This window comes from Apis cerana, linkage group LG2, assembly GCF_029169275.1.
Source record: "Apis cerana isolate GH-2021 linkage group LG2, AcerK_1.0, whole genome shotgun sequence".
Lineage (NCBI taxonomy): Eukaryota > Metazoa > Arthropoda > Insecta > Hymenoptera > Apidae > Apis > Apis cerana.
In genome coordinates this window covers 12,945,955-12,958,128 of record NC_083853.1, presented here as the reverse complement: position 1 = coordinate 12,958,128, position 12,174 = coordinate 12,945,955, and the positions used below count along the sequence as shown (strand labels likewise).

General features: G+C 42.8%; 1 protein-coding gene and 1 long non-coding RNA gene across 8 annotated transcripts in view; one reads left to right on the top strand and one right to left on the bottom strand.

Annotated features, from left to right (window-relative positions):
* The window catches only part of LOC108002836 (tyrosine-protein phosphatase 99A), a 316,308-nt gene that overhangs the window by 38,195 nt on the left and 265,939 nt on the right, over window positions 1-12,174 (bottom strand). For 4 of the 5 annotated variants that reach the window (XR_009828850.1, XR_009828849.1, XR_009828852.1 and 1 more), the window contains one exon: window positions 7,533-7,714. The exons of the other annotated variant lie outside the window; for it this stretch is intronic. Coding sequence is in view for 1 of the 4 variants with exons in the window: in XM_062071332.1 (XP_061927316.1) it covers window positions 7,533-7,714 (182 nt within the window). In the remaining 3 variants the exon portion in view is untranslated. The remainder of the gene's footprint in view (window positions 1-7,532; window positions 7,715-12,174) is intronic. 5 annotated transcript variants of the gene reach the window in all.
* LOC108002837 (uncharacterized) overlaps window positions 1-12,174 on the top strand; it is a 268,276-nt gene that overhangs the window by 8,061 nt on the left and 248,041 nt on the right. The gene's annotated exons all lie outside the window — the stretch shown is intronic.

Here is a 12,174-nt window from a genome sequence, read left to right as displayed (position 1 = left end):
GAAAAGTGTGTATCGAAATTGTTATTCTTTTATTATCAAATGTTACAAATAAGAGGATGATAAGGTAAAAAAATACTTGTCGAAGGTTTTTCGAGTATAAGAATGATCAGTTCAGAGGACGGTTTTATTACATTAAAAATTCTTGATTATTTTGTTCGAGTTGGACAGTTAACAAAGTTATTTAAATCGCGATCGTCTTATTTTTTATTTACACGCGAAATACGATCGAATAATTTTTCCATTTAATAACTGATTGTCCGTTTTTATTTCCAATGATCCTTTTTCGCACAATTATTCATAAGTTCCATTTCACTGATAATTACGTAGGATTTTTACTTTTCATCAGGATTTCTTAAGTCTTGATATTTTTGTCGTTTAAATTAACATATTTTTCAAAACGGACTACGATATTCAGGATGATTCAAATTATGTTGAACAATATTTCTCAGAGAAGAAAAATAAAATTGAACGGTAAACATATTTTACAGGTTATATTTTAGAAAAAAATTTATCGCGAATACGAGAAAGCTCTTTTAATATCTGCAAATTAGTTTATACGTCATGATTGTATTTTTTTGAGTTTACTAGCTTCGGGGCATTCGTTCTTATTCCAGTCACGTTTTATTTCAATTCAAGCAAAACCGCTGTTTCCCTCCACCACCACCGTTGCGGTGGCAGTCAATTAACGAAACAACCAGAATTATTAATGCCTAGCTGAAGACATTGTAGTAGTATTACGTGGTATACGGTGAGCGCGATAAGTCTTTCATGCGATTCCGGCCCGGCCACTTCGCCGAGGTAATTCAGCTTTCGTAATAAATACGAGCAACGCGTTCTTTCTTTCTCTCTTTCTTTTTTTTTCACCGTCGCAAAATCTGCGTTAAATTATTACGATCCAGGGCTACGTTTACGACTACGGCTATGCTTCCATCTACGTTTTGTCTCGCGATAAAAGCCACGCGACGTCGTCGGTCCCTTTTCTTTCTCTCTTTTTCTTCTTTTTCTTTCAAATATCCCTCCGAAATTTTCGTTCGACTCATTCGTTTCCTCTTCGAATCCCGCAAAAAAAAAAAAAAAACTAATTCAATATCCCGCGCGATAATAAAGTGCGGCGCGCTAGGTAAAGTGTAGCGGTTCTATAACCTAAATAGACGCAGTTGCCGCGATACTCGGGCAATAAAAATGCCGCCGCCACTTGGCGAATTACACTTTCCACATCCTGGTGCGCGACATAAAACGAAGAAGAAAAAAAAAAAGGAAAAAGTAACGACGTAGAAGACATGGAACTTGGAGAGAGGAGGAGTAGAAGTACGTACGGATAAGAATTTCCACGAATCCCTTCTTATCAGCTCCGAAGGGAAATAAAAGCGAGGCGATCCACTCTCGAGTTCATAACTCAGGTTGATTACCACCGGCTCGCGGGCCGAGGATGTTGCCGAAATTACCGCCGTGCTGCGACCGCGCCACGAATTTTCCAATTTTCGCGCGGACTCGACACCCTCCCCACGAAACTTAGAACTTCCTGTGCGGACGTGTATATGTACGCCGACACGGCTGTCCCGATGGCTAATTGGTGGCTCTGTTACGCGATATATTTATGGGGGACAGGCGGCAACGACCTTCGGAAACGGAGGGAACGAGAGAGTGTACGTATTGGTCCGAGGCTAAAACGGTAGGAGAAGTTTCGTCGGTGAGTCTCACCCCTATTGATCTGGGCGAGACAGAGAAAGAGAGAGAGAGTGGGGAGGTAGCGGGTGGTGGGCAGAGAGAGGGAGGTAGACAGAGAAAGGGCAGCGTTTCATTTAAGCCAACCCGTGGATTCCTGTACACCGACGTGGGCATCGCGCTCTCCCTCGTCACACCTATCCTTTGCACATCTACGCGTTGCACGTACGCTTGTGTACCGAACAATTAGTATCGCGAATTAGAATATGCTGGCGATAAATTGCGCTAACGAACGCGATGTTGGCGTATATTATCGGTTAATCGTGCAACCATCGTCAATTTCATTTGTTTTCATCCTGGTTGTTGCAACGATCGAGGAATAATATATTCGGAGGAGTTGGGGAGAAGTGAAAGAGGGGCGAAACGATTTTTCCTCCGCCTTTGAATATGGGTCAATGTTACGATAAGGCGGAGTATTTTCTGGAAAGTGTCTTTAGGTAGAGAGAACACCTAATTCGAATATTTATCGCCGGAGGATCGGGAATACGACGCTCCGCGTGCCGCTTAAGGGTAGTTGTGCGCCAAGTTAAACGGACGAGGGACTGGAAGAGAGAAAAAGAGAGAGAGAGAGATAAAGAGGGAAAAAAGGAAAAGTTTCGTAGCATCTCATTAACGACTGCAAAGGGGTGGAACGTTTACCGGCTGCGAAATTAATTATTCTCTGAAGGTGTATCTATTTGCGCGAAGAGATTGGAGGAGTTCCCTTCAATCTCTCGGAGGCGAAGATCAAAGAAACACTTCGGTAAACTAGTAGAAATTTTATTAAAAAAAAAAAGAAAAGAAAAAGAAGAAGAAAGAAAAAGAAACGCATAAACATAAATAGAGTTGTTCGTGTAGTTTTTTAAGAAAGATGAGATTGAATAACAAATCTCGCGACGACGTTAACGCGATTCTGGCATCTCGACGGCGATAATATCGACTGTTTCCATCGAACTGACTCGTATTCTATCATATCCCTCGATCTCTCTATTTATTAGCTTTTATGTTGGTCGATACACACGCGTCTCGTATTGACGGTATTAAATACACGGCCTTGTATTAATTGCCTGTTTATTATCCTGATAACTGTTATTATCTCGTTATTGCAGCGCAATCATTGCCATCTAACCTACATGTTTCATTTATGCGTTCGTCCGTGTATCGACGTTCAACCGTTCATTTATCTGTGTTTGCCAAAGTAAAAGGCAACCTCGACGTTATTCGGTTAATCCCCCATCGATCATTCGATATTCGACGTTTCACGGAATTTCACGGTTTTACGAAATTAACTTCCCTTCTTCTCGTATCGTTACACGTATCTCCATATTTCCACGCGCATAATCTCGTCTCGTAGAATTTATACTTGAAAATTCGATTTTACGCGCTCGAATTCTAGATTTCGCATGTTTTGAATGCGTTCTATTTGCATTCTATTTAAGTTGAAAATTTATATTTGGAATTTGATCCATTGTCGCGACGATGGTTACTTTAGAGATTTTTCCTTCGATCGGGCGATTTTGAAAAATTCATTCGTCTCTAGGCGAGGAAAGCATCCTGTCACGATTGACGTATTACTCGTCGCTCACTATCGAGCAAAGGTTTGTCATCCTGTTTCAAACGGGTGTTCACTCCGGATCCGGAAAGACTTCATCGATCTTCAGATAGAATGTCACATCAGTCGGTCGTGATTCGAGCACACGAAACGACCAATCGAATTACGTTCTTGAATTACTCATATCTGCTCACTGTTTGATCGGGCATGTACGAATCGAGGAAGGAGCTTGAATTTTAATCCGGGCGGACTTGTTTCGAATACATCGGGACATTTCGATTCCAATCTCGCGCATCGCATATTATCGTCGAAAAGAATCACGTTTCCCTTTCCGACGATCGATACGATCGCTTCGTTCCAAGAGATCTCCTCCACGTAATAGACGCCGAACGAAATTGACTTTTCTCGTATTAATTATTCGCGACGAAGGAGGGGAAAAGAAACAACTCGTTCGAGTCCCATGCGTTTTCATTCGCGGCAAAAAATTCGCCAAGGTTTCCCCCTTCACTCCACCCCTTTTTTTTTTAAACGTTAGAATTTCCACCGTGTCAATGTTTTTCTCGGTCGTGGGACGTTATCGTTGCGACGATTCCTGTGAAAACGGCGTTTAAACCTCGCTTCCGATCGCAATATCGGGAAACGGCGGCAAGGGAAAAGCATAGAGAAAAACAAAACGGATCCGGAGCCGTGCAATATCGCGAAACGAATATAATCGCGTTCGGTTTAACAACTCGTAACGTTTCTGTTAGTTTTCTGTTTCCTTTTTTTTCGGTGCCCATCTCTCGGCCCGCGCGTGCACGCATTCGTATCGAGAACGATCCACGGTCCCCCGGTATTTAAATCGGTTATTGACGCGCGAATCCACGCGATCGCCCACGCGGCCCGGTCTTGGCAACCCGATAATTATTCCTGCCTCACCCGCCATCGTGATCAATCCGTCTTTCTGACTCCGCGCATGCGCGCATGCGTGCAAATTTGTACGTTTAACCACGACCGATTTCTTTATTAAGTTGGAGGCAACCGATCGACGGGATTTCCGTGTTTCGATTCGATTCGACCGAACATCGAAAACATACCGTTGCTGGATTTTCAAATCGATGTCTGCCATTTTTGCCCGTATTTGCCACACCGACGAACGTTTGCCACATCGCGATTCTTTTTTTTTTCCTTTTTTTTTCACCCCCCGTCAAACTCTCGATGCTCGTTTCGCGGCCTGATTTTAATTGATTTCGAGCGACCGATCGACGATCGGTTTTAACGCGCGCGGATTTGCTTTCGTCACGAGATTCATTCGCCGTGAGTTGTTTATTGGAAAACTTTTTAAAAGAATCTCGCGGGTATTGCGTATTTCAGTTAAGGATCGAGTTTTTATCGCATCATAGTTGGGAATCGCTTTTTCCCCTTCCTTTCGCTTCTTTTTTTTTTTTTTTTTTAACGAGATATTCAATTAATTACCGTCGTTCGTAATACACGGTAATTGATCCAGAACGGAAAACACGTTTTCACAGCGCGGAAAGATTAATACGTAATGCAGAAATAGTCCCCGTTGTTAATCTGTTTCGGTAAGCCGGTTTATTAAACGTGCGGTTATCGCTTCGTTAATTACGCTATTTGAACAACGAGCTTATTACCAATACCGGTTTATTGACGTTCTAACGTGGATATGTCGCGTATCACGCGTTAATTCGAAACAACACGCGAAAAACGGAAACGGTGTCGATATTTCGCGTCATTGGAATAGAAAAGCCATTTGCGCGAATGTGCGCGCGTGTGAATTCTAATCGTTTGAATGTAATAGTGTTATAGAACGTATAATGATATAATGTTAAAATATTCCGCGCAGCGATCTTAAATCAACTAGAAAGTGAAAATATTACGCTCTCTCAAAACAGTACCAGTGTTGTTTCATCTCTCGATAAGCTTTAATAAACTCATTTCGCGTTTTCTCCACCATTATATTCTCCGTCTCGAAAATGTGTTTTACTATTATACTCTGGTGTTCTGGTTTGTTTTATGCGAGTTCGTGCATCAGATATCTGGTTACGGTAGCATGTCCAAAATTTTGGGAAAAACCGTATCAACGTTACGAAGAAATATGTAAAGAGGAATAAGAGGATAATACGAGGAAACGTTTCTTCAAAAATATATTTATTCTGGTTTACCATCATAAGCCCAAATGTTAACGTAACCGGAGATAATTTTGCGCGAAATTGTACAAAATTCGCCGATGCGAGAATTTTGGGAAATATCGTATATTTTTTCCCCCTTCTTTTCGACCGCTCTGTATTTCGTCCAATTGATACCACGATAATAAATTGCTTTCGACTGCATCCAGTATCGGCAATTTTACGTTTTAATCATATCTTTTTTTTTTTTTTTTTTTTTCCTCCAACCTATCGGAATTATTCCGTAGCGAGGCAAACGAATTAATCGAGTAATACAATATATCAATCGATGACTCATTGTAACTCGATATTTGCACGGAATACATATGTTACTTAAATTTCACACGTTAAATTTTCTATAAAATCGTTGGCTACAGATTTAATTAATTCTGTGTGTTTAGTTTTGTTTACGATGAAATGGGATATTAATGATTAACGCGATATATCTCGTCCAATATTAATTATTCCGTAATTTTCGATATTGGGGGGAGAAAGAAAGGAAGGAAAATCGGGCGAATTTTTCTTTTCGCGACCGAGCTCTCTCCTCTGACCCTCGATAAATCTGATTATTTCCATTGATTATATACACCGAATTAATTTTTCATACCAATAAATTCATCAAACGAGAATAATATTCGCGGTAATCCACGAAGTTTGCAAACTTGCGATCCCGCGTATATGTATTTATCTTGTTTTTCAAAAAACAAAGAGATCCGTTTGCATTGAGCGCGATGAACGTTTGTAACGTTGCCGGCGAAAGCAGTATAAATATTGGCCGATCATGTGATCGAGCTGTGTTCATTCGGCAAAGCCGTATCAATTTTCTAAAAGCAAATTGCACACCGAGCAAACTCTTTAACGTTTGTACCCGTAATTTTAGCCACAGGTGGTAATCCCACCGACGTTAGTTCGCCCCGTATTAATGATTATAATTAATCGGATCAACGCCCGAGTTTGGAACTTCCCGAAAAACGAACCAGTCCCCCTCCCCCCTCCTCAGACAGAGGAGACGAAAGAAAGATCATACCGTTACTCCCTTATTATTGTATCCATCCGAGTACAGCGAGGAGCAAAAACAAGGACCCCAGAACCGTAAGAAATTCTATCTATATTAAAACCGTATCTCCTCCTCGACGTTTCAGAACCAACAGAGAACAGCAGAGGCAGCGTTTCTCCTTCCCCCTCCCCCTCCCCTCCCCCCTTTTCTCTGTTCCAATTTCCTACTAATTGTCCTCGAAGAGCAAGAAGGCGATAAGAAATTCCATGTATAGCAAATTAATGCATCCGTTGCTAAGATCAAACATTCAGTGGAGGGGATGGAGTCTCTCGCAGCTAATTCCATCAACTGGGACCGTGTAACGCGCTAATTGCCATTGCGATACGCATGGGAATTCAGGGTATCGGGGGCTGGCTGTTGGCGCGCGCTAACCATCGGCGGCGCGTTTGTTAGCATCGTCTTCGTCGTAATCTTCCTCGTCATAGTTTCGCGAATGCAAAGTTTGTCGTGGGTACACATACACAAGGCGCCGACCAATCCCGGCGGCGTTGACAGAATTTATAGGGCTGAGCTCGCGCGCGCGTCCGCTCAACCTATTTTCCAGGTTGCTCGTGCGACGAAGACAGGGAGAGGGAGAGAGAGGAAAGCTGGACGGACTGCTCGAGTTAAGCGCGATTGTACACTGTGTTCCTTCCGGTGCTGCAATTAGCGCCTCCTTAGTTGGCTGCGTCAATCTCGTGATGCTTGGTGCCTGGCCGCGGAAAACCGGCCGTGCAAACCGTTCTTCTCGCTCTCCTTCATCTTCTCGCTCTTCGTTTTCCTTTTACGGCTCTACCCTTCGTTATATTCGGGCCGTTTACTCTCGCGAGCTTTAGCATTGCCCCGGAGGGACTCGTTCCGTTTGGACACCTTCCCTTGGATTTTATGTCTATTATCGTTCCCCCCTGGTGTTTTCCGCTAATGCGCCTTTCCATGTTTCAGGAAGGCAAGTTATAGGAATTGGTTATACGACGGGAAAAGGAAGGGGGGTGGAAAAATATGGTGTATGATTAATACGTGATGTGCGTAAGATGGAAGTTTAATTTCAAATCGGAGTGGATCAAGAAAAACGTACATTCTCGAAGAGTGACGGAGTGGAAGGTCTCTTCGCTCGGCTTGCTTCTTCCCATGGCGTTCACCGCTGACACGCGAAAACTGTAGACGGTGAACGGCTGCAAATTCTCGATGTTGTAAGTTGTATCGTTGTTCGGTGTTACGATTTCCTCCGTTGCGTTCCATGCTCCGCCCACCCCGGTCCTGGAAACAATTGCGCTATCGTTAGTGAAGGTCGTGCGAGCGCGAGCGTTGATTTGACAGGGAAAACTGGTAGCATACTGGAAGCTTTTGTTGTTTCACCCTCGCGCTTTTTTTTTTCAGTAGTAGTATTTTTATAGAGTAACCGTGTAGGGAGAAGTTTCAAAATATATACGGACTGTTATACACGCAACTCGCCGGCTAAAAATATTCTTTCTATTCCGATGGATAGGGGAAATAAAAACAGTTTTCAAAAACCGTGCCCGCGTTATCGAGCGTCTATATATCCTTTGGTCCTTTGAACGTCGCCTCCACCTGCCTGTCCTTCGCATCAGGGATTCGAAAACACCCCCTGCAAAGATAAAACCCGGGCTTTACTGCCCGGCCAAATTACGAGGCTCGATATCATTGGAAATATCGTAACTTGTGACGGCACGTTTCGCGTTTCGCGGTTGATTAGAATTCAATGGTTCGTCGACGAGAGAAACCGACGATTGTATTTAGACATTAATGGTGGAGCGATGGGTCGCTGACAATCCGGATGTATCCTGCTCGCGGATCGGATGCAAATCAACTGCTGCTGTGGACCTGGCGCACCCGATTAATTAATGGGAAACGGTTTGCCTCGAACGAACAATACAGTTTTGCCACGAGCCACCGGTTCCAGCTAAGTTCCGATTACGGAAACATCGTTCGACGTAGAGTAATGAGCGGTCGAAGACGCGACACCGCGCCCCCTTGCCGCGAGATTTTACCCTCCTCTTTCACCATTCCTCTCTCTCTCTCTCTCTCCCTCTCACTCCCCTCCTAATTAATACGCCGCCCATTAATTGTCCCGCTACGGAAACTTTCTGGCAATTGTGCCACGAGTAATTGCCACAGTTTTGCTCCACGTTTTTTTTGGCCCCCTTTTCGAGAGATTACTCGTCGATTACCCTTAACAATTAACAAGCCGTCATTCGAAAAAAGTCCGATTAAATATCGTAACGGGGTCCTTTTTTCAAATCGAAATTGCGAGACGGGTGAGGGAAAATTATTCGATTTTCGAGGGTATCTCGGTCGGAAACCGAGTTCCGATCGTTTGTTTGAATTTCGTGGTCTTTGATTCGGTTGTTCTGCAACCGAAATATGAAATTTTTATTTCCACTTCACGTTTCAAAGGACCGATTTAATTAATTCGTTCCGTCGAGAAGAATATTCCGGATTTTCCACTTCGTTCATCTTGCATTTTCCCTTCGTTCCTCGCTATACGCGATATTCTAATTGTTCTAATTGAAATCTCTGTGATCTGTACATTTGTCGAATCCGAATCCCCCCCTTTTCAGAGCGCGAATTTCATAACGAGCACCGCCCGAGTTTTCCTTTTCTTCATTTTTTCGTTTCATTCTTCGAAATTCGATTTCGGCTTGATTTCGGGGAGGGGAAATCCAGAAACTGCAAAAATTTTTATGCGTCCACTGATTTTATTCGTTCGCATCCAACCGTGGTTTAAAGCAATTACGAATCTTACTGATATTCGTTAGAAAAATATTTTTAGAAATATTTTTTCATCTTTCGGATTTGTTGCTATTCTCGAGAGTTTCCAGTTGTATCCCGAAGGTATTTTCCCTTTTTTTCTTCTCCTTTCTTCTTTTTTTTCTTTTCTCTACTACTACGCTATTTCGAGTTAAAATTAATATTTTTCGACAAACATATTATGTGTTCTCAACGTGTTCGTTTTTTTTTATAATCCTGTAACGCGATATATGTTTTCAAGTGGATCTAGTAATGGAAATTGGAACCACGTTTATTTCAGAAACATGATCATTGAATACGCTCGATGAAGCAGCTTGTATTAGCTTCACGGTATATTTACATTTCCGGTGATTTTGGATACAAGCATCGCGTGTAGAAGGCTGTATTGGCAACTTTCGAATTAGTAGTTACCAATGAAATTTGGAAATACGTTGAAACACGCTCCCTGACAGTTTACCAAAATGGTTCGGCATTGATAGTTCGGTATCAACGACATTACCAGTTTATCAATATCGATCATTTCTAGAGCGATTCGTGTTTCCAAAACAATTATTTAGAAAACATCAGGGATCCATTAGTGTATCTAATTGATAAAAAGGACGAGATGCGATATTACGATATTTTCGACGCAATCAATTACAATTTTCACCATTATTATTTTATTCCTCCAATGTATAAAAATTCATACCGATCCGAATGGTGACGTTTATTTTTTCATCATTATTACTTTTAAGAAAAATACACGTTGATATTTCAACCCGTCAAAAATTGTTTAAATCGAAAGTAGAATTCGAAAATGGTGGAATTTCCCGCCAGATTTATTTATGACCTGTTATCCGTTATCTTTAAAAGTTGTCTCCCGAAACAATAGTTTAGCGACGAGAGAGACGGAGGGAATGGAATTGTACGGGGCGAGAGGGAGGAATATTTTTTAATTTTACCCTTCCTTTACGTCTGGTGATCGTTCCATCAACGTTTCGGGGAAAAAAATCGGCGCAGCACGACGGGCTGGTAAAAATCGGGCATAAAAATTATTTCCAACTCGCGAAGGTTCCCGCGGGAACGGTGCAAAAAAAAAAAAAAGAAAGAAATAAAGCCGATAACTCGTTTCCAATTAACGTCACTCGGCCGCCGTTTATTTGCCTCTTCGATTTGCTTATCGTTTGTACAAGCAGATCATTTCAATTTTGGTCACGCTCGGGACACGATCATTCACTGGCTTTTCCGACCGTGCACGAAATCGATATCGTTGTACTACGTCGATTTAAATTCACCAGGACTGTTTTCCCTTCGACTATCCCTCTCCCTAACCCCCCCTCTCTCTCACCCACTTGTTATTAGATCCGCGTTTACCGGCATCGACTGTGTATATCGATTTCGTTGTCTATCGTGATTCCGACAAAGGAAAAATGGAAATTCGATAAGTCGGTTCGAGGCACGAGGGAAGGGGGAAAATTTTTGAGGAAAAGGATGGCGAAAACTCGAAATTCGTTTCGTTTCGGTAAGTTCTTCGTCCGCTATGGTATGGAAGTGACAGTTCGCCCACCTCGGTTTCGCCACCTCTTGAAACTCTTTCTGCCCGGTTTCTGGCCGACGAAAAGTTTTACCCTCGAAGGGATACCCTCGGTCGTTTTCCAAGAAACGAGTCATCGTATCAGAAATTTTGATTCGCGTTTCCGCCGTGGCCACCTCCCGCCAATCCAAACAAATCGTTCTTCTTTAACTTTTCGATCAACGAACATTTTCCATAAGAGGATAGAGAAACGTCACGGAGGGAAATAAAGGATTCTTCTTCGCGAGAGATTCGCATTTTCACGGGGCGGAGGGGCGGCGCGACGATTTCGAATTTCGTCGTTTTGGCCTTTCGCGAAGCTGAGTTCAAACGGTGCGTGAAATTCGCCGATTTTATAATATCGAGCCGCTTTTTATCGAGAGAAAGTTGAAATACACTTTCGCGAATTTCTCCTACTTTTATTTTTTTCCTACCTTCCATTTCGAATTTTTTTGATCTCCATCAAAGGGAATCGAGTTGTCGATTTCACTTGAAAACAGGAATGGAACGAGAGGAAAAGAGAGAGGGAGAGAGAGAAAGGGAATAATTCAACGCCGTTCCATCCGAATCACCAGAGATCTAGATTTACCGCGGTCGCGAAGAAGAATCGATATTATACCATTGCGTTGTTTTTTCCGTGACCCCGAGGAGCGTTATCGGGGCTGTCCGCTCTTTACGAGAGACACGTCGCGCAACTCGATATTGCGTGTACGGAAACTCGATGTGTTGGTTGTGTACCACAGGCGAGAATAACACCATGGCCAGTTCTTTGAGCGTGATTATCATAACGACGATTGTGAAACTCTGCAACCTGTTTGATTCCGTTCGAGCGCTGCGGAAACTCGTTTCTCTTCTTCTTTTTTTCTTTCTCTCGTTCCTTCTCTCTCTCTCTCTTGCTTTCATTCTCCCTCCTTCTTTTCTCCTCTCCTTCCTCTTTGCCTTTTCTTCTTTTCTTCCCCAGTTATTCGACGAATATTGCGTCGGGATCCGCGCGAGGAACAGGTTCGACGACAGAGAGGAAAGACGTCGATATTAAAAGTGACCGATATTTGCCTCCCCTCGGAAAATCCGGCATCCTCGCCCGTTTTGAATCGGCCTAATACCCTGATTGGCCATTGAACGGCCGCTCATGCGAGCGGCAAATATATCGTCAATTCCCGGATGATTGTTGCGGATTTCGAAGAACCGAATCGAAATACCGCATCGGGATAATACGTCGGGGTGAAATGAATTTTCATACCGTAGCCTACTACTAACGGGACACACGGGGAATCGTCATCCTTCTCTACGAATGCCGATGACAGCGAAATTTCCTACTTTTCCATCTCGTTCGAACGAATTATCCTCGATCGAGATCCTTTTTTTTCCCCTTTTTTTTTATCGTTCATCGACAATG